Consider the following 23,732-nt stretch of genomic DNA (forward strand, 5'->3'; position numbering starts at 1 on the left):
TGTGATATAAAACATATGTGACGGCAACACTTTCTAAACAATGACATATCAATAACAATAATTTACTGTCCCTGTTATGTGGCGGCTGATCACATCCTCCGCTCCGAGGATAAAGAGCTCCTGGATCTTATTGTTTTCCCACTTTGCAGACATTTATGGTCCTTCCTCTTTAAGTTAGCTGTTTACTGCTGCTAATCACTTTTTAAATCTACCATAGTTGGTTACACGCATGACCTGCCCATGGTCCCGTCCTGCCGGTTATCCTGTTTATACAGGCACCATTTTGGCACTGTTACTATCTCCTGTGGCGGCTTAAAGGTGAGACAATTCTGTTCTCCCATGCCGACTGTGCCTTTTATTTAGAGTGGTGAGGTAATATTACTGCCTGATTTTCCTGCCTTGAACAGGTAGTGTGAAAAGGGTTAATTTAAGCCTGACAATCACTTTTAGTGGATGTACATTGACGGTGCACACATGCCCCAAGTGGTTACATTGCTGCCTGTTTTGCGGCTGCCAGCTGCGGCACTCTTGCTCAATACTGGACCAATATGAAAATAGTTACTCATTTAGACACAAAAACATGGAAAAATATGTCCACGTTGAAAAATACGGAACTTAACCTTTAACCAATGCAACAGTAATGACAGTAAGTACGTAGCTCCACTGTGTGACAGTTTGTGGTGGTAATCCAAGAAATGCAGCAATTCGTCAGCTAAACACAGAGAAGAAGATAACTTAGAAGATGTTAACGTGTGTAAACAATGCAGGCCGCAAAATACCTAGAAAAAAATCAGCTTTGCAAATGTTTTATTGAGGAAGAAAATGTATTAAACACATTTGTAAGGCCTCAAGGACACTCACAATGTTCACTGTAAACACAACTCCACAGCATAATAATAATACCTCTACTATCTATAAATAAACGTTCAAATGCAGTATTTTAACCTTGAATGGAGAAAAATAAGAAATGTAGCCTGTGGAGCAGTTTCTATGAGTGCTGATTATACAGTAATACTGACATAACTGTGGTATTAGCCAGAGTTGGGCTCTAATATCCTCCCAACCTGATGAAAGCAAACAGTCTTCGCCATGCTTAAAAAATCCCACGAATCCCACATAAATTATGCCAGCGCTCAGCATGTCCAGCGTGCAATTGTAATGCAGGAAAAGCCGGCTTCTATCACATTATTTTATCCTCATGAGATCAAAGACAGATAGCAGGAGGGAGCTTCATATGTGGTGCGATAAAGAAGTCATAACTCATGAGCCTCGATTCAAAAAAGGCTGAATTTGGTTGTGACCCTGCAGCCATCATTGGAGAATAACCTCCCGCTGTGTCCTTTCACACTGTATCAGTGTGGCCTTTGTTATGGAGATTGATGCAGGGGTGGATGAGAGTCAAAAAAGGGGAGGGGGGGCGTCGAGGTCAAATGGGAGGGGCGTTATTATGCGGCTCAAATGTCATGCGACTGTATTACTGCCAGCTCTGAAGTCACAGTGTCAGCTCTTGTCCAAACAGGAAGTGCCCATTTTTAGCCCCATATTTCCCGTCTGTGCAGCTTTCGGCCACATTAAGTCGTGTTGTGGTGATGGCGGTTGGACGTCTGGGCGCGTGTCTTTCTTTGTCCCCGTTTTACACTGTCTGTCCTCTATCAAAAATAGCATTTCTGCTTCGGGTGGAGTTCACACTAGACCCCTTTGTCTGCTCCTCCTGACACTCTTTCTCTCGCTCCGTCTTTTCTCCCTTTCGCTCTTTGTCACCAGTCTCCTTCTGTTAGTAAAAATAGCGGCATTGTTATCGTCACAGACTCGCTTCGTTTTGCAGGGCCGCCTCCTTGTCGAACACAGGAAGCTGCCTCTCATGTCTTATTTATTTCTTGTTTGTTTTGGCTTCGTTCTATATCATACTGTATCAGCTGTGCTTCATTTTAATTATTCAGAGAATGCTTAAGGAAAGCTTTTCTATTTAAAAAAAAAAAAAGAAAGTAAAATGAGATAATCTCCACTAGATTTGCGCCCTCCAAACCAGAAATAATCAGATTTATTTTTCATGCACCAGAATCACCTTGGTCACTCATCACCTTTCCTACTCTTACACTTTTTATCCTCCAACACACACACACACACACTTTCTCTAGATTTCTGCTGCCTACGCATCTCTTAACGGCCCTTCCAGCTCAGAGAACACCTATGATTTTCGCACTGTATCATTAACACAAACAAACTGTTCTTATATTGTAATAAGCCGAGGGTGTTGAATTTTGACAGAAGGAAGCATTTTTAAGCAACTTTAACCACAAACTGCAAAACAGAGAACTGCCGAAATGCAACCTTTAGTGGTCTGTGTGCACCGCTCAGGTCAGCCAAAGAGGGATTGCCCGCGGAGAGGTAATACATCACCATATGTCAACGCATCCTCAAACTGTCTATTACTTAGACTCGGCGGGCCTGCAGTATTTCATGCAGTGCATTACTCACAGCCAGGAGGGGTGGGAGACCAGACAGATTATCAGCAAGGTCACTCTGCCCCACTTCCCAGTCCTGCAGTGATGGTGGTGGTGGGTTGCATGTGTGTACGTGATGTGCCCACTCGCCCAGGTTGCTGCGACAGGCCGTGTTATGCAATGTCTAGCTCAGTGCTGTTTTGTCTCGTCTGACCTGCCATCATCTTGTCAAGCTTCAAAAAAACAGCAGACACTGGTCTTACAGTGACCTGTGAGGCTGCACTCATTTGTATACATTTAAAAAAAAAATCTTATTACTACTCTAGTTAAGATACTTTGTTGATCCAAAAGGGAAAAATTAAAGGATAATGCTGATGTTATTCTATGTTTTTATTATGGTCAACAAATTTAATTAAATGAATGAAAAGGCCAAGAATGCATTAGTCAATTCACAAGACGTGCAATTTTTTCCTACTGAAGATGGAAAAAAAGTATATTTTTTTAAAATTTACTTTGACAGATGCATAAGACATCGCTTCACACATGTAAAATGCATACATGTCGAGCCATGGCTAGTTTGCAACCCCTGTCCCTTGCTAGGCTTTCAGAATTAAAGCAGGACGTGTAAGATTAATTCGCTGGGATATATTTTGGTTTCATTAGTAATTATCATTAAGAAAAAGGTTTAATAATTTCTTTAAACAGGTGTACACTGTCGTTGTAACAAACATTACTCAAACTGAAGTAAATGATGCATTTGTTTGGGACTATTTTTAGTTGCAAATTAATTCACATTTAGTGCTCATTCAGTGTAATGAAGGAGCATATTAACCAGTGCAATGGTGTGGCTCATCGATGTGTTTTCAATGTTGTTTTTGGACACAAATAGATTTTTGGCACGGAATTATAAACTACATAAGGCCTTGGCCGTTGTTAATTTTTTTGCAGATTTTGTTCATAATAATTTGGATGTTAATAATTAACAGTTTATATACAGCCAGTTAAACCAGTAAAAATGTATTTTCACTATAATATACTGGTGCCATGCAGGGTGACGAAACAGCAGAGTCTGCTGCTGCCCAAACTGAAGTTCTACGACGCGACAAACCCTAAAACAAACTAATGACCAGGAGACAGAGGTGGTGACCTATAGCCTCTATTACAGCCACCATGGGAGGAAGTGACAGTGCTGACAGGGTATCTGTATCAGCAGGGTAGGACCATTGGCAGGATGATTGTGACGTTTAGACAGTGTGTTGTGTGTGTGCCCCAACGCAGCAGAAAAAGCAGCAGTTAGCGGCTAACTCAAAGAAGAAGAACAGCTGTCTGTAAACTTAGAAAACAGTAAGATCAGCTTTTTCCTCTCCGAGTAGAGGACGTGATCAGTCGCTGTATAACAGGGATGATAAATAATTATTATTGCCATTTTATGCTAGTTTTATTGTTTCTGAAGCATTGCCGACGTGTGTTTTTATGTTACATTAGAGGCCGGTGCAGTTGTGTTAGATGTCACACCTGTTTTGATTCTGCGACGCTGGCATGCTGTCTGTAATGGATCTATAATCACACATTAGAGTAGAGTGATGCCGTTGTTTAGTTTTGTGTAAAAATGCAAAAGAAGAGACTTTGTGGCGCAATCTCTGTGAAAAAAGGACAGATTTTTTAAGGTAGTACAAGGGCGTATCTCTCATTCTAAATAAAATCAATTGTACATATGTTTATTTAAAATATATCAATTATAATATTAATGTAACATTTACTAATTGAGATAACAACATAAAATATATATACGGTTCTATATTGAATATAGCAAATTTATAAAGCCTATAGTTCTATAGGTGCTGCATCCTTCCTCATACTGTAGTGCTATTCAGTCCCCCGTCGTTGACCTTATTCTCATGCTGCCGTGTCTCTCCGCGGGGTCAGCGCTAAGCCTAAACATGACTGCTGACCAAAGACTGGCCTGCCAAAACAGACTGGCTCTGGTGCCATGCAACCGTTACTATGACGAAGCCGCCATACCCATTTTATTGGCTGGAAGAGAGCGGTTTGAGGCGATGGCAGCCACGTCCTTATTCTGTGTCTGCATATTGCACATCTGGGACATGGATTAACCCCTAATTTTAGGAGGATTTAGAAGCAATTACCTGCCACCTCTGGGCATGTTTAACCTGTGGCGGTTGGGAACGCAATTAATTTTGTGGTGTGATTAAACTGTTAAGGGGGAAAGTGCTTCTTTTGGTCCGCATATGCTTTAACTTTGACAGCTTGATTAAGCATCACACAGTCATTCAGAGTCCATAAAAAACTGTTGATTAATTGCAGCAATGAGGCACCAAATTTCACATGGTCATCACTTTGGCATTTAAAGGCATAGTTCAGATTTTTTGAAGTGGGTTTTTATGGGTTACTTAATCCAAAGATACAATATTACAAACAGTTGATGTCAGTCAGCAGGCCCCCATTTTGGAGAAGCAGGCTGTAGTCGGAAATGGAAGCTAAGCTATATACTGCTAAACCACCCAAAGCCAGACTCCATTGAGAAAAAAAAGTGATTAAACATCGCAGAGCACTGGAGCTGCTTGTCTACCACTGCTACGATTTGTTGGTTTGTTTGTGTTGTTGCATGACATCAGTGTTTAAAGGAGTAAGTTTGGATTCACCAAAGTCACACAATAACACACAAAAAAACCAATAATGTACATGTATATCGGTTCTAAGTATTGGTTATCAGTCTCATTAATTACTTAAAATCAATATCGATATCGGCCCTGGAAAATCAATATCGGCTGACCCCCAGTGGATCGAGCCATGGTCTGTTTGGAGACCAATACCAAGGAAAATGAACATGCATATTATGATAAAAACGCGAGTAAACATAATATGTGCTTTTTAATCTGGTGGATATATGATAATATGATGCCTGTCCCATTAACTTTAAATGAACTGACACTAAAGTCTGGCTCCTTGACTGCTGTCACTTATATTTTTTCTTGTAAGTATCCTAAAACAACCCCACTTAAAAAAAAAAATCCAACTATCCCTTTAAGGTGAAAAAGCAGAGTGGCAGTGAAGCTCACATTCCTGAAACCAGTTGAAATAATAGAAAGAGTGCTTTGAGTAGTAAAAGTGATGGAAAGTTGAATGTGGAGAGTGGAAACGCTATTTCTGTTGTGAAAAACCAACAGGCACCACCTCCACACATCCTATTGGCTGGATCCAAAATTAGATCTGTTTTCAGGGAGTGAAGAGGGAAAGAAACACAGCGGTTGACGTGCTGCTGTGGGCAGTGGGGGGAATGGGGGGGCATACTGACATGCTCGTGAAACCACCGCAGTGCTGTTACCCAATCGTAGCCAGAGGGAAATCAAGATCTGCAGGAGAGCCTCTATCATTTAGCTGTCTCTCTGTCACGACATTGAAAAAATGGTGACTTACTGGTTATTTTTAATTCAGTCCCAAGTGGGTGCTCTGCGCGGACACAAACACAATCTGCTAGCTGGTGAGTGCTAGCTGCCCACAGAGCTTTTGTAGGACATCCCAGGCGGCTGGTAGCAAAAGGGAGGGAGGGAGGAAGGGAGTTTCCTGGCCATCTGTTAGCTTCTCTGACCTACTATCTGCCACAACTGGAACAGCGTCCTTCTCCCAGCCCTGCCCACCCCCCCAATCACCCTGCCTTAATCCCAATGTTTGTCTTCCAAAGATAGCCACCTCACCGTCCGACCAGTTCATCTACTACTCTGAATACTTAGGTGAGGTGAAAGGTTGAACTGTGCAGGATCTCATTAGCCTGTCTGGCCTGTGTGGGATCACTAAGGAAGTGAAAGTGTTAAATCAGCGAGGGCGTGTTTGTTGCAACCGTCCTGAACTCGCCCGAGGCTGCAGGTCATGACACATATCCGATCATGGCTGTGTGTTTTTTTTTTTTTTCCCCCCCAGTGCCACGTTAAATGCTTCTTGTTTGATCTTCCTGCAGCCTCGTGGGCGTAAAAAAAACGAGGGCGCCACAAGCCACCAGCTGTGGCCTCATGAGCTTGAAGGAGTCGGTCGCGTGAGCCCACAGTGGGCACGCAGGCTTGCAATGCGCTGCTGCTGTTGTTGTTTTATGCTCCGTTACTTAGGATGCAAACAGTGTATTTTGTGTGTCTGTAATCCACATTCTGCTAATCCCTCTAAATACGAAGGTAACCTAAATCAAAAGCCATTAGACTTCAGCGCTGCTCCCGTGCTATCTGTCATCTGCAGCACCGTTAGTTTTAATTTGACTCACTTAAATCATAGTTCTGACTAAAATCAGAGCTGCTGCAACTAATTATTATTCGCATTATAGATTAAACTGTCTTTCCATTTTTGAGTAATTGTTTCGTCTGTTAAATGTCACAAAATGCCCACAATTACCCAGATCCGTCATTAAAGTCTTCAAATATTTATTCTTGTTACTTGATAAATGAATAAAAGACTAATTAAATATCAGAATCGCTGTCAGTTAAAGGAATAGTTAAATAAGGGGGAATAAGCATATTTCTCAAAATGGCAAACTGTCCTTTAATTTTCTATCAAATTAGTTAATTGGCTAATTGTAAGTAGGGTTGGGTTTCGTTTCTATTTTTCTGCTGATACTGGTGCTAAAACGTTAAACGGTATTGCCTAAGCGTTTTTTGTTTGTTTTTTTTTTAATTGCAAAGGCAAATTTAAACTCATAATTGTAGCAGTATACTCAACAGTTTAAAGTAAAGTGGAATATATAGATATGGATAAATACAGAGCATTATTAACAAATTCACCTTTTAAATAAAACTGAACCCAACTAGAATAATTTAACACTAAATAATATTTACAGCCCCACCTACCCTACACCCCTAATCATTTTTATCATAAATGTATTCAATATAATGAAATCCCTTTTTTAAACTAGCAATAAATGAAAAGTTTGACCCCATCTTAACTCTAAAGCTGCTTGTCATCACTTCGGCGAGCGCACTGTGATGGTGGCGATTTGGCTCAAGGCGATAACACTTTAAACCTTCCTCTCATGGGTAAGGAAGAGGCTTGTACAGTGCTCAACGATGCATGAAAATACAATGATACTGAATAAATCTGAGAGAGGAGGGGCCGCTTACATTTCAAAGGCGCTGTCAAAACTGACAGGCTCTTAACTGTGTGCGTTGCCAGGGAGACGGGCCCATATGACTGAGGAGTTAGCGCCGGAGCTACTAGATGCTACTTTGTAACACAGACGGACAAACTAAACAGCAGAGAGAGAGAGAAGTGAGAGAAAGTAAACAGCGACGTGTTAAAATGTGGCAGCGGAGGGAACAAATGATTGTGGAGAGAAAAGTTGATAAAATAAGTGAAAGAATGTGTGAAAGGAAGAAGGTCCAGCTCTGAATTAGTGTGGCTAGTGGAGCATGCAAGGTGGTGCATGCATAATCACCTCCGAGGACTGAAAGTGAGGCTTTTAAAGATTCAGCTTACTGTGTGTGTGTGTGTGTGTGTGTGTGTGTGTGTGTGTGTGTGTGTGTGTGTGTGTGTGTGTGTGTGTGTGTGAGCAGCAGCTGGTTTCTAGCTCGATGCTGTTCTGTCAAAGACAATGTAAACTGTCATGCTGCTCGACCAGAGTGAATGTGGGAAACAGAGGCCTCTGTCTTCATGAGAGCAACTTCAGTGGTTGTGATTGATTTCCCCCCCGTGTGTTTGATACTCAGTGCGGCTGTGAAATGATACAGCTCGGGGGGGGGGACTCGAGGAAATGCTGCGGCTGTCTCAGTTCAAGGTGGTCGATACGTTTGAATTGCATTATGTCTGCATTAACAGCAGTGGTCAGTTATTATCAACACTGTGTATCCAGATCGTCTGTCTAAGCTCCATTTGTCTCTTTTAATTTTGAATATATATTGAACATTTTAACCCTTTGAAACCGGAGAAATTTGGCTTGACTTCTGTCAAAAACATGGGAAGACAGCAATAAGCAACAATTAAATTAACAATTAAAATTACCTGAAAATTATATTTAAAAAGTATAAATAAAGCAATGACCTGGACAAAGCATTTAAAAAATTAAAATAATTCAGTAACATAATTTAAATTATGATATTTAGAAATATCGCTTTTCCATAGCTTTTGTCTTTTTGTCCTCTATGTTTTTCATTATCTTTAAAAAAAAAATCAAAAATCAATTTATTTGTGCATCATTTATTATAAATTTGCTCATTGACTTTTCTTGTGTTTTTGAAAAAATCTGCACCAACTTGTTTAAATACTTTAACCCTTTGAAACCTGGAGCGACACGTGGTGTTGCTCCAGGTTTCAAAGGGTTAAAGTGATAGTTGTGATTTTTTGAAGTGGGTTTGTGAGGGGAATTTATCCATAATCTGTGTGTTACACACATTAGATGTCAGTCAGCACGCCCCGTTTGGAGAAGCAGGCTGTAGTTCGACACAGAAGCTCAGCAATGTACTGCTGTAGACGGGGGCAGCAGCAAAATGTATTCTAGCCATCTTAAAAAAAACAACATCAGTTCAAGTGAACGCTAAGTTGAGAGTATTTTCACCGTCTCAACTTTCTATCAAAGAGTCCGTTTCAACAGCAGCTTCAGTTCTCCATCTACGCTCTCGTCAAAGCCACCAGACTTTGAGAAAAATAGTAATTTAACATCACTGAACATGGGAGCTGCTCGTCTACCGCTGCTTTGATGGGTAAGCTTGTTTGTTATTGTTTGACTTTGGTGAATCCGCACTAACACTTTTAAACGCCAAAGTCACGCAATAACACAAACAAAGTACATGGTCGAGGCAGCGGTAGACCAACAGCTCCTGTGTCAAGTGATGTTAAATTACTATTTTTCTCAGTGGAGTTTGGCTTTGAGGAGAGCAACGTAACGGCTTCATTTTGCAGTTTAAAATCGCCTCTGACACTGAGGTGAAGCAGTGAAAATACTCTCAGGATAGTGTATAATTATACTATTATAACATTTTTTAGCTGGGGCTTTTTTTATGTGGTTAAAATATGTTTTTGGGTGACCCCATCCACTGCAGTGCTTAACTTCTGTGTCATACATCCGCCTGCTTCTCCAAACTGTGGGCGTGCCGACCACCATCTACTGTTTGTAATAAACTGTCTGTGGATAATGTTATACCCCATAAAACCACACTTAAAAAATCTACTCCTTTAAACTGTTAAAAATATTCCAGATTTGAAAAATAAAGCTGCAGCTCAATCGCTCAAGCGTGTACTATCTATTGAACTATTGCCCAAACATAATGATATAAATTAAGAGTTGAATTATGTCCATAATATCCATTTCTTTCCTTTGCATGAGTGTAAGTGGATACATATTGCAGGAATTAAACTGAAATACTGGATTTAATATATGAACAGATACCTTAGAAAACACTGCAGTGTGTTTCGCTGTGGATTTGGTGTAATCGGTTATAGTGAATCCACTCTTTCACCTGTTAACGCTCACACACACACCAGTGACTCAGCATTTACCACGCTCCCCAGGGTGCACAGGAAGTGACGTGTTCTCTGTTTTCAGTTGCAGTTACAACTATATTTGGGAGTATATGCAAGAGGAACTGAGTAGCAGCAACAGTGATAAACAAGGCTGCAAAGAAAAGACGGGGTCGTCTACAGACTTCAAGTAGCAGAATATCAAAGGAAACATGTTGGGGACTGTGTTGTTTATGGGGGAGTAAACACTCAGGGTAATTTTGCATTGTCAGTTTACGCCCACTAAAAGTGTTTTTGCCACTGACAGGCTCAGATTGTTATTGTTTGTTATTGTAGGTGTCTGACAACATTATGCAAAGGATCCAAAAAGAGATAGACCTTTTTTAAAAAAAAAAAAAAATAGAAAGATACTTTTTGTTAAACCAGAAACAGCCCTGAAATCGCAATCACCAAACACACCAGACTCTATTTATAAAAAACAGTCATTTAAGCATGTTTAGAGCCAGCATGTTTTCACATCCAACTGGGTGAATTAAGGGTTTACTTTAACCATACAAAAGTTGGTAATTGTTGGAACGGTGGAAAAACAGGCAGGACAGCTTTTGAGAGTTTTATTTTCATTGTGTCGACTTTTAATGAAGTGTGTTTTACATTGATAAAACTATTGTTTATTTGAATGGAGTCTGGTGTGTTAGGTGGAAGCAGGCATCCAAGAGACACACAGACGCACCAAAAAAACGCAAATATAGCAAGACGAAACGCCAAACGAGAGTGAATTTGGGGTTCGCTTTTTCTTTTACTTACCATTTTTAAGTCAAACCTAAAAAAGTTCATTTTCGGCACTGCCTCCTCCAACTGTTAATGACTGCGAATTCATTTTTATATTTGATTTAAAATAATTTAATTTTTTTTTTTTATCTTTGCACCTCTTGTCTGCACTTTTGCTGTTTTTATGGTGATTAAAAGAAATTAAATAATTTATTAGTTCATTTTACCTTTTATATCTTTTCTCTTTACTCTTTTATTGTAAGTCACTGTACTTAAATGTATTTTATTGTTCTCTAAAGAACTTTAAGTTGCCCTGTTGCATGAAAAGTGCTACACTTAAATAAAGCTGCCTTGCCTCGGCGTTCGCCGGCGAGCACGTTTAGAAACATTAACCGACAGTCTTGCTCACCTTCAAGTGCTTGTGATTCTCAGTCTGATCGTCTCCGTCTCCGTCTCCTCCTGCAGGTGTTCGCCACTTACCCCAACGAGGACTACGACAGGCGTAATGAAGACGTGGACCCCATGGCGGCGTCTGCTGAGTACGAGCTGGAGAAGAGGGTGGAGAGGCTGGACCTGTTCCCCGTGGAGCTGGAGAAAGGTACAGAACATTACAAAGTCACTTTTAAAGCCTGTTATAATTTTCCTCGACGCTCCGAAACAGAATCTGAAGAATTCTTAACATTTATTTGAACCTGCTCGGGGCACCAGGTGGGCGGTTTGCATGAAATTGGAAAACGAGTACAAGAAATTTCACATTCAGAGGAAATTATTTGAAAATGATTTTTTTTGGGTGGATGTCATTAACCTCCAACAGGACCGTTTGATTTGTCCTTTCTGTCCCTTTGAAGAAAAATCTTTATTACTTATGTAAAAAGGCCTTCAGTGTTCAGTTTTCCCCAGTGAGCCTCACTTCCTTTAACATCCCTTCAACATTATGGTGCATTAATATATTTATAGAAGACTATATTTAGAGTTGTGTACAGGGCAGGTTACTCAGGAAACCATATGTGACCCTGTTCTATATAAATGATGTTTTTGATAAATTAATTTGGAAATTGAGGCTCTAAAAACGAAAATTAATACATCAGCACCTTACACCTCAGGCAGGAAATCTGAGTGTTATCACTGATTCTCATCTCACTTTCAAGTCACATATGAAAACTGAAACAGTGTTTTTATTATTTCAAGATGTCGTGAACGTCGAATGTTTTATTTATCCTCGAGATACAAAGAAGCTTGTGTGTGATTTTATTACAGCTGTAAATCTATTACAGCTGTAAATCTATTACAGCGGCGCGCAGAACGCTCCTGATCTTTGCGTAGCCTCCAGTTAGTCTTCGGATTGATTTTATATCCTGCTACTTCTTTAGAAATCTTTTTTTTTTTTTTTGCCCCTGACTATGAGGTCGATGTGCTGCAGAGATATGCTGCGTGTCCCTGTTAGACCCTCTCATCATATACTCTGTGCTGCTCACTGTTGCAAAAAAATCAGACAGAGACTTGAGGTGACTATTTTCCGCAGTCTTAGATTCAAACACTGGAACGGATTCTCCCACTCGATCTAAGGACGGCAAGATCAAGGCTTAAAACTCACCTTTTTAGCTGTAATTATTAGTCCACTGCTTCTTTAGACCTGGAATAAAGATGCAATTTTTTTATAACTCGGTTTACATTTTATTGAGGCCCAAAGTTAAGTGTATTTAAGGGTGGTGGTGCTTGAGTAACAGTCTGTCTGTCTACAGACTCCACACCTCTCTCCTTGCCCAAATATGGTCACTTCTCACACAAAAAAAACAAGATGGCAATGGCTGAAACGAGGCTTCAAAACGGCAGTCCACAAACCAGTGGGTAACATCATGGTAGCTACGTCCATTATTTATACAAGTCTATGCCTAAGATGCATGTTAATACCAGCCAGGTATTAACAGGTTTAAGTGCAGCCGTTTTCACGCTTTTCCACTGACTGACAGTTGGTGGCAGTCATACACAAAGACGTGCAGTAATGTGCCAAAAAAGGCAGAAGAAGAAGACGACAGCGACCAAGCAATCATGAATGTAAACAATGAAAGGTTAAAAATTGGCTCCAGTAAATGTTTTATGAGGAAGGAAGTGCATTGTCAGGGCTCGAGGACACACACAATGAGCTCTGGATCACACCTATGTTAAAAGGGAAAAGGGCGAACACTGCTCTTTTACTTCCCAACCTAATCGCTACCAGCGATCGGAGATCAACAGTCTCTGAAATGTGACTGAAAATCCACAGCTGCAAATTATTACCGTAAATGTAATGTAAGAGTGACAACATGAACATGGAGTCAGAGACATGTTTTCCACCCACAGAGAGTGCTAACACCGCCTCTGTCCCTGCTTGACTCACAAAGACATGACAGCACAACACATCAAACTGACCAAAAACAGCGAGCTAACAGCTGCTGTGGTTTTCCCGCTCTCTCTCAGACGGCGAGGGCCTCGGCATCAGTATCATCGGGATGGGTGCGGGGGCCGACATGGGCCTGGAGAAGCTGGGCATCTTTGTGAAGACGGTCACAGACGGAGGAGCAGCACACAGGGACGGCAGGTACGTTCATTCTTTATTCCAGGGTTCCCCCGGTCATTAAAAACCTGGAAAAGTCATGGAATTTCAGAATCACATTTTCAAGAACTTAAAAAATCATGGAATTAGTAAAATTATTTAAAGTTTGGAAAAAATCATGGACATTTGTTCAGTATAATAAATTAAATTACATTAGTGTAACATAACAGTGAAGTTATTTTCTCTAGCCGACAATGTAACGTAGCTTTAATTTACATCGACTTGTGACCATGTTTGGTATTTTTTTCAGAATTTATTTGATGAAAGTTTCTTCATTTTCGTCCTGCGTTATGTCTCTCCCTTCACATATGTCCACGAGGCATGTCAAATAATTTTTGAGGCACTTTTGGTTTTAAGGAAGGGGTATACAACTGCAAATGACTGTATTTTGTACCATTGATTTTAAAAGAAAACATGAAGGCATTTTTTAAAAGAAAAGTCTTCATATTTTTTCTTTTTAAGAAAAGGTTTGAAAGGAATTTTCTTTGAAAATTTGTCATAATTATTTAGTTTTAGGCCTTATTTGGCTTTTTTTTTTTTTTTTTAAAAAAAAAGAAAATCTCGTCCTTTTCTTATTTTTTTTTAAGTTTTAAGAAAACAGATTTGGAAGACATGTTTTCTATAAAAAATTACCAAAAATAACAGTATTTATCAATCACAGGCAGAAACTGTAAAAACAGAAATTATTGTTAGATTTTCAAATTTACAACAGTCCTTGAACATATCATTGGGGACGCTGAAATTATGTTTGTATCTTATATGTTTGAGAAAACACTGGGCAAGTGGGGCATGGAAGCAAAATCCTTGAATAAAGTCATGGAAAAGTTCTGAAATTTTGTCCATGAAAATGTGTGGGAACTCCTGATATCCTGATTCTTCATCTCGTAAAAACACATGAGAGGCGGACTGGAAAAGGCCTTTTCTTCGCAGACCACGTGTCGGAGGTCAGCAGTCGTAGTTTTATTTCCAGGAGTGGATGCTTCATTGTCCCACTTGTCTTTCTGATTCCTGGCAGCTGCACACAGGTCTCGCTGCCAAGAATGAGAGCTTGTAAATGGAGTGTGGCTTGTGTGGGCTTCAGTCGAAAAAGATGATGAATAAAGGCGGCAGCTGAGCTATTACCGTTAATCCTAAAAAACTTCTCTCCTAACTGCCCCCTGCAGGATCCAGGTGAACGATCTGATTGTGGAGGTGGACGGGACCAGTTTGGTGGGAGTCACCCAGAACTTTGCCGCCTCCGTACTCAGGAACACCTCAGGAACCGTCAAGTAAGAGTTTGAATAGTCTGGGTTTTATTGCAATTGTCTTTATTGCTTTTAACCCTTTTAAACCTCAGCAAACTGGCTTGATTTATTTAAAAAAAACAGGGGATAAAGTTATGAGTTACAAAAAAATACCTGAAATCAAGCCCCTTAAAGAAATATAAAAGTTTAAAAAAATAAATAAATACAATTTTAAAATAATAATAATAATTTCTGGAAAGTATTCCCTGTGAAAAAAGCATTATTAAATTTAAATAACGTCTTTCTCTTGTTTTAAAAACTAATTTACAGGTCATTTTCTTGTCACCTTTCTCTAATTTTTTGCAATTAGAGGGATGTCTCTTGCCAAGTTGCTCCTTGCTTTTTTGCCATATTATTTAAAGAAAAAAACAAATTTGCTTAAGTTTCAAAAGTTTAAATGCATTGTGGAAGTCTACCTAACACAGCACAACAAAACTGATGTCGTTCCAAGCTTTAATGGCTCGTCATCCAATCAAAATTTCATTACTAAATACCTGCAAAACTTAAAGCTGGCGTTGGCAGTTTCATCGTGCTGTCATAAGCTTTGAGCATTATGTTATTCACGTCATCTGAGAGAAAACTAGACTTCTGCACCTCCTCTTGACTCTTTTTTCAGGTTTTAGAAAATCAAACCTACGATGGGAAACTCTGGCCAATCACAGGTCATTTCACAGAAAGAAGGCGTTCCTATTGGCTGTCCTACAAATGCAGAAGCGCATCCCTTTGATTCTTGCAGAGAAAGTTGCTTTTCTAGGATTTGTAACTGCCTACACTTCAAAGAGACCCCAAAAAAGGAAGACAGACTTCGCAAAAAGAGTCTAAATGAGAGTATGACAATAAACAAAATAAAAAATGTGTCAATACAGACGAAATACTTAAGAGGTGGAAAGAAAATGTTGTTAATAGTTTTCTGACCAAAGCCTGAGGCCCCGATCAGACAGAGAGCATTTTGGAGGTTGCTCTTTTTTTATTTTATTTTTTTTAATTGTTGCTATGCAACCACTGATTCACCTGTCCTTAGCTGAACTGCTATTTTGCTATGAAGTAAACTCTCAGATCTGTACCATAAAATCTGCATAAAACGTAGACAGCTGGAGGGCATTTGGGGACGGAGACTCGTGTGTGTACCCTCAGTGAGAGGAGGAATCACAGGGAGTACCACCAGCTGGTCCAAGAGCCTCGCCTGGATGATGGTTCAAGGTTTATTTTAGGATGAGTTGGGGACAGTTTGACAATCTGCTGTCAGTCAACAGGCCTAATTACAGTTGATAAAATGTTGGTGGTTGAGTCTACAATTTGTGTAGATACGTCTTGCAGCTTGCCGAGAGCCATGATGAAAAAGAGCTATTGTTAGATTAACACGGTACGCTACCACTTTTTTTCACTGCAAAGTCTGCCTCTTGATCCATCTGATCGAACAATGGGGGAAAAAAGCAGTGATGTCGGGCACTTTTTCTGCTAAGAGTTGATATTTTTCAACTCATCGCGTTCAGGCTGCTCCTGCAAAAATGTGAGGCACTCGGTAACACAAAAGCAGCGAGCAAAACACTTCACTCTCATTGAAAACAAATACAAAAACCTGTGCCAAGCTGCTGAAACACGCTGATCAGAGCCTGAAGCTCGCGGCTTTGCCTGATTTAAGTTCATGTTTATGTAGCTAAAGTTAGCTAGAGCCTTGATTTACAGTTTGTTTCCTCAAAGGACTTTAAAGGCTCACAAGTATGCAAAGAAAACAGGATGGTTATTTTTATAGAATTGACTCTATGCAATGGCGCCAGGATCACAATCAGCATATTTGAAATAAATGCATAGTACTCTTACAGGTTACCGTATATGACATTAAGGGCTCTATCTTAAACCCGGCACAAAGCTGCACACAGTGCAACTAACGTCATTAGGCGGGTTTTCATTACAGATTTGCGCAAAACAAAAAGAAATGTCGATAAAACACAATTTTGAGATGACTTGTCCTCTCGTGATATCATTCCAAGAAGCATTAAGAGAGCTGCTGTGCACATTAGCACACGAGGAGCAGCGAAACCTCACTGATTATTTCAGAAGCTAAAAGTTTAGTTCTGTTTACTCTGTCGAGTTTATAACTACAGTTTTTAGTTTTGCTGCTTAAATGTCCCACAGTATTTGCTGCAGCGACATTACGGCTCTTACTGTATAACTTTAAGCAAAAAAACGTTCTCTGTGCTAACGGGCAGAATTTGTCTTGTAAATAGCAGCGCAGGTGAAGGCACACCTGGACTTTAAAGGGAACTGGACATGATGCTCCGATTGAATTCATTGCTATTTGTTGTGCACGTTGTGCACCGTTTAAGTAGTAAAAGTGCAGCTGGACTTTGATGCACTTGCACACTTAAGACCATGCACTATAGATTGTTTAACCCTTTAGAACCTGAATCAACATCAGTTTTGTTTTGCTGCATTCGCCTATTATAATGCATTAAAACCTAAAGAACTGGAGAAAATTGATTTGATTTCTTTTGAAAACAAAGGAAAAAAAGGAAAAGAGCAACTTGGCAAGAAAGTCTATATAAATGGGGGAAAATGAGTAAAAGGTTACAGGAAAATGAATTAAAAATGAGCAGTGGAGAGATTATCAGATATTATTCACAAACTATATTTATCATTTTTATAATGATATATTTAAAATTATGTTACAGAAAAAAAAGTTAATTTGTTCTTGCTTGAAGTCATTTTCTTGTCTCTTTTTTTTGTTTTGGGTTTTTTTCTTATTTTACTGTAACTTTTTATTTATTTCTTTTAAACTAATTTCTTACTATTTTCGGGGGCCTTTTTTTTATGAGATGCTCATTGCTTTCTTTCATATTTTTGAAATAATTCAAGCCAATTTACTCAGGTTTCAGATGGTTAAATAGGGCCCTAGATGTGACATTGGGGTAGAAAGTTGGAAATAATCTCTGTTATCCTCAGCTGTACTTTGTTTTCAGTGCTAACAAACAGATGCCAGCATACTGGTGAACGTGGTAAACACCACCTGCTAAACATCAACATGTTGTCATTGTGACCATGTTAGCATGCTGCGCTCTACGGCTAAATGGGCATTTATTTTCACAGTTTTCGTCCTGCAGTGTGTCTCAGCGGTGACCGGGCTGTACGTCTTGTTACACAGCTCGCGCTGACTTGAGCTTAAGGAGACGGTTTCCTCTTGATATACACCCACAGCCAGCCTCACACGCAGGACTGACTGCTACCACATCCTGCCCATTCAGCTCACCAGACTGCAGATTTCTATCTCGAGTCTCACAGGGTCATGATTATACCCTTCAGTGTCGACATCCTGAATACGCTCCAAAGATTCCACAGAAAACACAGTTATCAGGAACAAACACACTTGGCATCAGAAGTATCGTTTTGAAATGCCAGCGGGATATTTGTAGCAACGTTCTTTGGTTTTTTGGAGGAGCTGACGCGCTCCTTTTGTCATCTGAGCTCATTCATAATCAGGGTTTAGTGGTCAGCGCCGTTAGGGTGATTGTTAGTGTTGTGTGACTTGTGAAGATCAGAGACCTTCATAGATAGCTCATACATTATGGATCTGCCGCAGTGATGGCGAAAGGCACTAGAGCTCAGACCTATTCATAAAAAAAAAAAAAAAAAAAAAAAGGTCGGGCAGACAAATAGATGAGGGCAGGAAGTGTGTTTAATTACCCGTTAGTGCCGCAGAAATTGAAAGGCTGTAGAGGCCGCCTTAATAACCATCTGTGGTTTCATCGTGATTTACGTTGTTTTTTCCTGTTCGCTGTTTAGACAGCAGCTTTAATTGGACAGAGATTTGTGAAGCTCAATCAGGAAACATATAGTCTCTATAATGAAGTGAGCAAGCTGAAGGAGAGGCAGAGAGGAGCGCTTGATTTTAATCATACAAGAAGCCAACCCCATAGAGACTGTCTTTGTTCAACTCTAAACAGGAAGACAATTTCTGTCATGAGAGGGAGCACATTCCTAACTACATCAATACATTACAGTACAGCCGGAAGAGGAGGGTCGCAAGCCAGTGATGCTCAGCCTTCAGCCCATGGGCCCCTGATTTCTAATTCATAACAAAAATAAGTGATTCACACTGCGAATTGGATTTGTACTTTAAGTATACATAAGGGGCCAGAGTGCATAAAATAGCATTTAAATAGTGCTTGTATATCAAAAAAAGTGCCAGTGGAGGATCCCCCACACCCTCTGACAGAGGTCCTACCTACACTCCTAATGTCCTAAAATCCAAAAAACATTGTAAAATCCTCAAAATGTCCTTAAATCCAAGAAATTTTCTAAAACTTGAGAAATGTCCCAAAATCCTGGAAATGTCCTAAAATCGTAGTAATGTGCCAAAATCCTAGAAATGTCTTATAATCTCAGAAATGTCCTGAAATCTTGGAAATGTCCCGAGATCCTAGAAAAGTCCTAAAATCCTACAAATGTCTGAAAATTCTGGAAACTAAAATTTTAGAAACATGTATGGAGCTGCTGCAACTGGCCCCTGGCCTCTTGTCATTGTGCAAAAGTGGCCCCTGAGCAAAGAAAGCTGAGCGTCCCTGCACTACAGCAGCTGAGGAGGGCCGTAAGCAGTTTATCATAAATGAAAAACACGTTCTTGGTGCTTGTGGAATCTGTCTTTGTGCTCGTCGCTGGTCAGGAGTAAAAAAATGGAGCATCATGGATTATTTAGCACGCACATACAGTATCATAACGCGTCAGACATTTTGCTTCGACATGTCAGATTTCAGTCCTAACTGAACTGTCAAATCTCAGGTTTGTGATCGGGCGAGAGAAGCCGGGAGAGCAGAGCGAAGTGGCGCAGCTCATCCAGCAGACCCTGGAGCAGGAGCGCTGGCAGAGGGAGATGATGGAGCAGCGCTACAACCAGTACATGGACGAACAAGAGGTTAGTCTCAATGCTCGGGGCGAGTTTTAAAGAGCTTCTGAAACAAGGAGAAAAAAAAACTGCTGGTTTGTCCTTCTTGAATCAGTGGTGGTGCAACGTCTGCACATGCACAGAGCAGAAGTGAGGGTGCAGTGCTTACTAATCAGTTTCCGTCCTTCACTTACACGCACATGCTGCCATGATCCAGCGGTGGAGGGAGCGCTCAGATTTTTGACTAAAGCTGAGTTTTATGGGGTACTTATCCATCGTCAGTGTATTACATACAGTAGATGACAGTAAAGTTTAGAGATTTTGATTGGAATAATGCAGCAGAGGCTAAGAAATATACTACTGCAGCAAAATGTATTTTAGCTACATCCAAAAAATCAATTTCAGGTTAAGTGTACACTATATTTAGAACATTTTCACCACTTTATCTTGTTTTCAGACAAACCCTCTCTGACAGGGATCTGAAGCCGGGTGAACTGAAACCAGACTCCACTGACAAAAACGATAATTTCACCTCAGTGGTCACAGGAGCTGCTGGTCTATCGCTGCTTCCATCGCTTAGTTTGTTTGTGTTGTTGTGTGACTTTGGTGAATCCGAACTAAAACACAAACTAGATTAAATTTTCCATAAATATGTATGAAAGGGAGGTGACCTATCAGGCGACCTGTCAGGTGAGCCAGTGCAGTAAGGCTGCATTCATGTGATGTCAGAGGGTCGTAGTTTCCCAGTTTGGAAGTCGCTTTGAGGTCGTAAAGTAGGAACAACACGGAAGCTACAAAGAAGATGGGTTGCATTTTAATGCTAAGAGCATTTAATCAAAAGGTTGATAGCTGTTGCCAGTGTTATTATATTTTTATGTATTATTTTATTATATACTCAAGTACAAGTACCTTAAAATTGCACTGAATTATGGTACTTAAGTAAATGTGCTTGGATTCCAGCACTGCCACAATCACACTTTAAAGATTTTTGAGAATTAAACGGAAGATTCAGGCTGTTAACTTTTACAGCTCTGTTATTGTCGCATCAGTATTCATAGAGGATCAATTCCAGTTTCAGAACAGTAATATCTAATATTTTCTCTTTCCCATGGACATGTTCTCCTATGCACAAAGGTATGCAATAGCCTTCATAGGAAAAATAATATCTGTATTAGGGATGATAACAAATAATCAATGATCAATAAATAGCTTGTTAAGAATTTAATCAAACGCGTAAAATTTTACTGATTAATCAATAGGCTATGAAATGCTGTCAAAATAGATGCAATGTGTTGGTGTGAGCTTTGACTGAGGATAAAATGCATTTGGTATCATTTGAAATAAGCAAAGTTTTTATGTTTTTTTTCTCCAAATAATGATTATTAATCCTAAATTTTACAGATTAATCTATTATTGAAAATACTTTCAATTTGCAACCCGAATCTGAACGCATTTATCCAAATTTTAAGTGAGAAAACAAGTTATTATTTAACATTTGCATGAGAAAAAAAGTCTGACACAAAGCCGCTTGACAACAAAATAAAAAACATCACTAACTGGATTTGAAGCTTATGTAACCATCTCGACCTGTTCAGGCACAAAATGCTTCCTTAAAATGAAAAACTAATTTTTTCGCAATCATTCGTTGGCCTTGTGCGTCCCTGGTTCCCCTTTAGGATTATGAAATTTATCCCATCATGAACTGAAGAGACGCTCTCATATGTGGCCGTGTTGTGCTTCTGGAGGGAGGCCACACTAGTCCGTCCAGCACGCAGAATCAGTCCGATCAAACGATAAGCTCGGCTCCAAAATGGGGACGAATCAGGATGACTAAAATGTGGAGCCCTTTGCTTTGTTAATCTCATGTTTCTCAGATGTTTTTGGTTTTACATAAACAGATCATGTGCTCAGAAACCGCCTGTAGTTTCATTATAACAGCACAGAGGAAGTTGCCCCATTCATGCAGGGTGATGGTGGGTGGTTCTTGAAAAGCATTGGGTTGTATAATAAGAGAGTCGTCTCCGCTTTGAAGTTTTCCACCATCTAGTGGCTGTTTGGTGTCATAGCACAGAAGCAGGCCTTTAAAGACGCCATTTAACCCTTTGAAACCTGAGCAAATTGGCTCGATTTCTTCAGAAAACATGGGAAGAAGGCATCTTGAGAAGAAATGACCCACAATTAAAGCAAGAACGTACTAAGAAGCAAGAAAAAACAAACAAACAAACAAAAAAAACCCAGAAATCCATAAAAAGGGGTAAAAAAAAAATTTAAAACTAAATTTAAAAAAACAACATTATGTCACATAATTTTAAATATATAACAAGGATAATTATAAATATAGTTTTCTGGACATTTTTCCCTAATTTTTTAAAAGTTAGGGAAAAATAAAATACATCTAATCTTCTAAATCTACTAATTTCTTGCAATTTGTTGGACATCTCTTTCCAAGGTGCTTATTACTTTTCTTCCTAGAGAGAGGAGAAGTGATGCTGATTTTTGGTTAACATTTCTTCCTTACCTGGACTTCTCCCTTCCCTGCAGGGTGGCGAATATGGCACAGATGAGGAGGAGGACGATGACGAGGAGGTCAGCCCGCCGTATCCCAGCGCCATCGAGGTGTTTGACTTGGCAGAGAACGAGGACATGTCGCCTCTGGAGACGGACCCTGAAAAACTGGCACATAAATACAAAGAGGTGAGACGTGAATCTCTTTAATTGGAGCTCTTCCTGTGTAATCACATCTTATTTCCTCTAATGGGACTAATTTAACACGTGTATTTACAATCTCTCTCCCCAAAAAGCTCCAAATAAAGCACGCTGTGACTCAGGCTGAGATCCAGCAGCTGAAAAGAAAGGTAGGTTGTTGGATTAAGATCTTACATGATTTTTTCACATATTTCTTGTTGTGTTACATTTCAGAGCCAAGCCCCTTTGACTATAATTAAACCTGTTGCATCTTTGTATAACCGAGACTTAAAAATAATGGATAAAAAACCCATGAGATGGCATCACCGAAGTAGTACAGTTAGCTCAGTTTTGATAATTTTCTAAAATTCTCATCCCTCAAACTGATTTTTAAATGCCCTCAAAATGTAGCACTGTATATTTTATGCAACTTTATCAGCAGGCAAAATAGTGGTAAGAACAGCACAAGCAGGAACTGTAAAATGGCACGCTGTTAAGACCTGCTTGGGGCAGTTGGCTTTTTTCATAAAAGGCTCTAAAATGTGGAACACACTACCAACCGAAATAAAATTAACACAACATATTAACAGAAGTGTTAAAGGATGGCTGGAGCAAAATCAGAGACGTGAGCATTTTAACTATTTTATAATGACATTTAGCTGAGTGTTATAAGTGTATGTAACTTTGATATTCTTTTGTAGTCTTTTTTTTTTTTTTAACTGTTATCATAATGTAAATATTTACCTTTTTGCATTTTTTTTTTACCATTACAGTTATTATATGCACACTATTGTATGTAATTTTGATATCTTCTCTTATTTCCTTCTTCTTCTTCACTAGAAACCTAACTAAGGAGAGGAGATGGAAACTAGCAACAGCTATAATCTCTATATAATAATAATTATTACAATAACTTTATTTATATAGCACCTTTAAAAACTGTTGTTTACAAATTGATTTGACAAAGAAAATGCAGGAATTCAGGGAATAATAAAAATAAACACCAATGCATGTCCCAAACAGAGAAAGATCTAGAGCAGTCAAACAATAAGGCAAGAATGAAATGTGTATACAAGAGATCAACAAGAATAAAGCAAATAAAAGGAATAAAACAGGCAGTTTAAGTACTAAATGAAAAGTTTTAGAAAATATCTGAATAAATGCAATAAAAGACTTTAAACATGTTAATTTGCAGTGTCCCTATCAAATAAGTTATGTTAATAATAAATAATTTTATAAATAGAATTAGATAATCTTGAGAATCAGAGATAATATAAGCGTGTGATTGAAATGGAGGCTTCACCTGTGTTTGCAGCTGCACCACGCGGAGCAGGAGAAGCAGCGCTGGCGTATGGACAAGGCCCAGCTGGAGCAGACCCTGCAGGAGAACAAGGAGCGCATGGAGAAGCTGGAGGGCTACTGGATGGAGGCGCAGAGTCTGTGCCAGGCGGTGGACGAGCACCTGAAGGAGACGCAGGCCCAGTATCAGGCCCTGGAGCGCAAGTACAGCAAAGCCAAACGCCTCATCAAGGAGTATCAGCAGAAGTAAGACGGCATGATGACGAAACAGAGCTCAAAGAGTTGTGTGATATGTTGAATCTGAGTTAAACTGTCTCTGATGTGCGTCC

General features: G+C 39.6%; 1 protein-coding gene across 1 annotated transcript in view; it reads left to right on the forward strand.

Moving 5' to 3' along the window:
• ppp1r9bb (protein phosphatase 1, regulatory subunit 9Bb) overlaps nucleotides 1-23,732 on the forward strand; it is a 34,087-nt gene that overhangs the window by 6,966 nt on the left and 3,389 nt on the right. Inside the window, exons 4-10 of the mRNA XM_042507436.1 lie at nucleotides 11,130-11,262; nucleotides 13,122-13,242; nucleotides 14,421-14,525; nucleotides 19,317-19,449; nucleotides 21,961-22,113; nucleotides 22,221-22,274; nucleotides 23,420-23,649. Coding sequence (XP_042363370.1) covers nucleotides 11,130-11,262; nucleotides 13,122-13,242; nucleotides 14,421-14,525; nucleotides 19,317-19,449; nucleotides 21,961-22,113; nucleotides 22,221-22,274; nucleotides 23,420-23,649 — 929 coding nt within the window. The remainder of the gene's footprint in view (nucleotides 1-11,129; nucleotides 11,263-13,121; nucleotides 13,243-14,420; nucleotides 14,526-19,316; nucleotides 19,450-21,960; nucleotides 22,114-22,220; nucleotides 22,275-23,419; nucleotides 23,650-23,732) is intronic.

Source organism: Plectropomus leopardus, chromosome 19, assembly GCF_008729295.1.
Source record: "Plectropomus leopardus isolate mb chromosome 19, YSFRI_Pleo_2.0, whole genome shotgun sequence".
In the NCBI taxonomy this organism is placed as follows: domain Eukaryota; kingdom Metazoa; phylum Chordata; class Actinopteri; order Perciformes; family Serranidae; genus Plectropomus; species Plectropomus leopardus.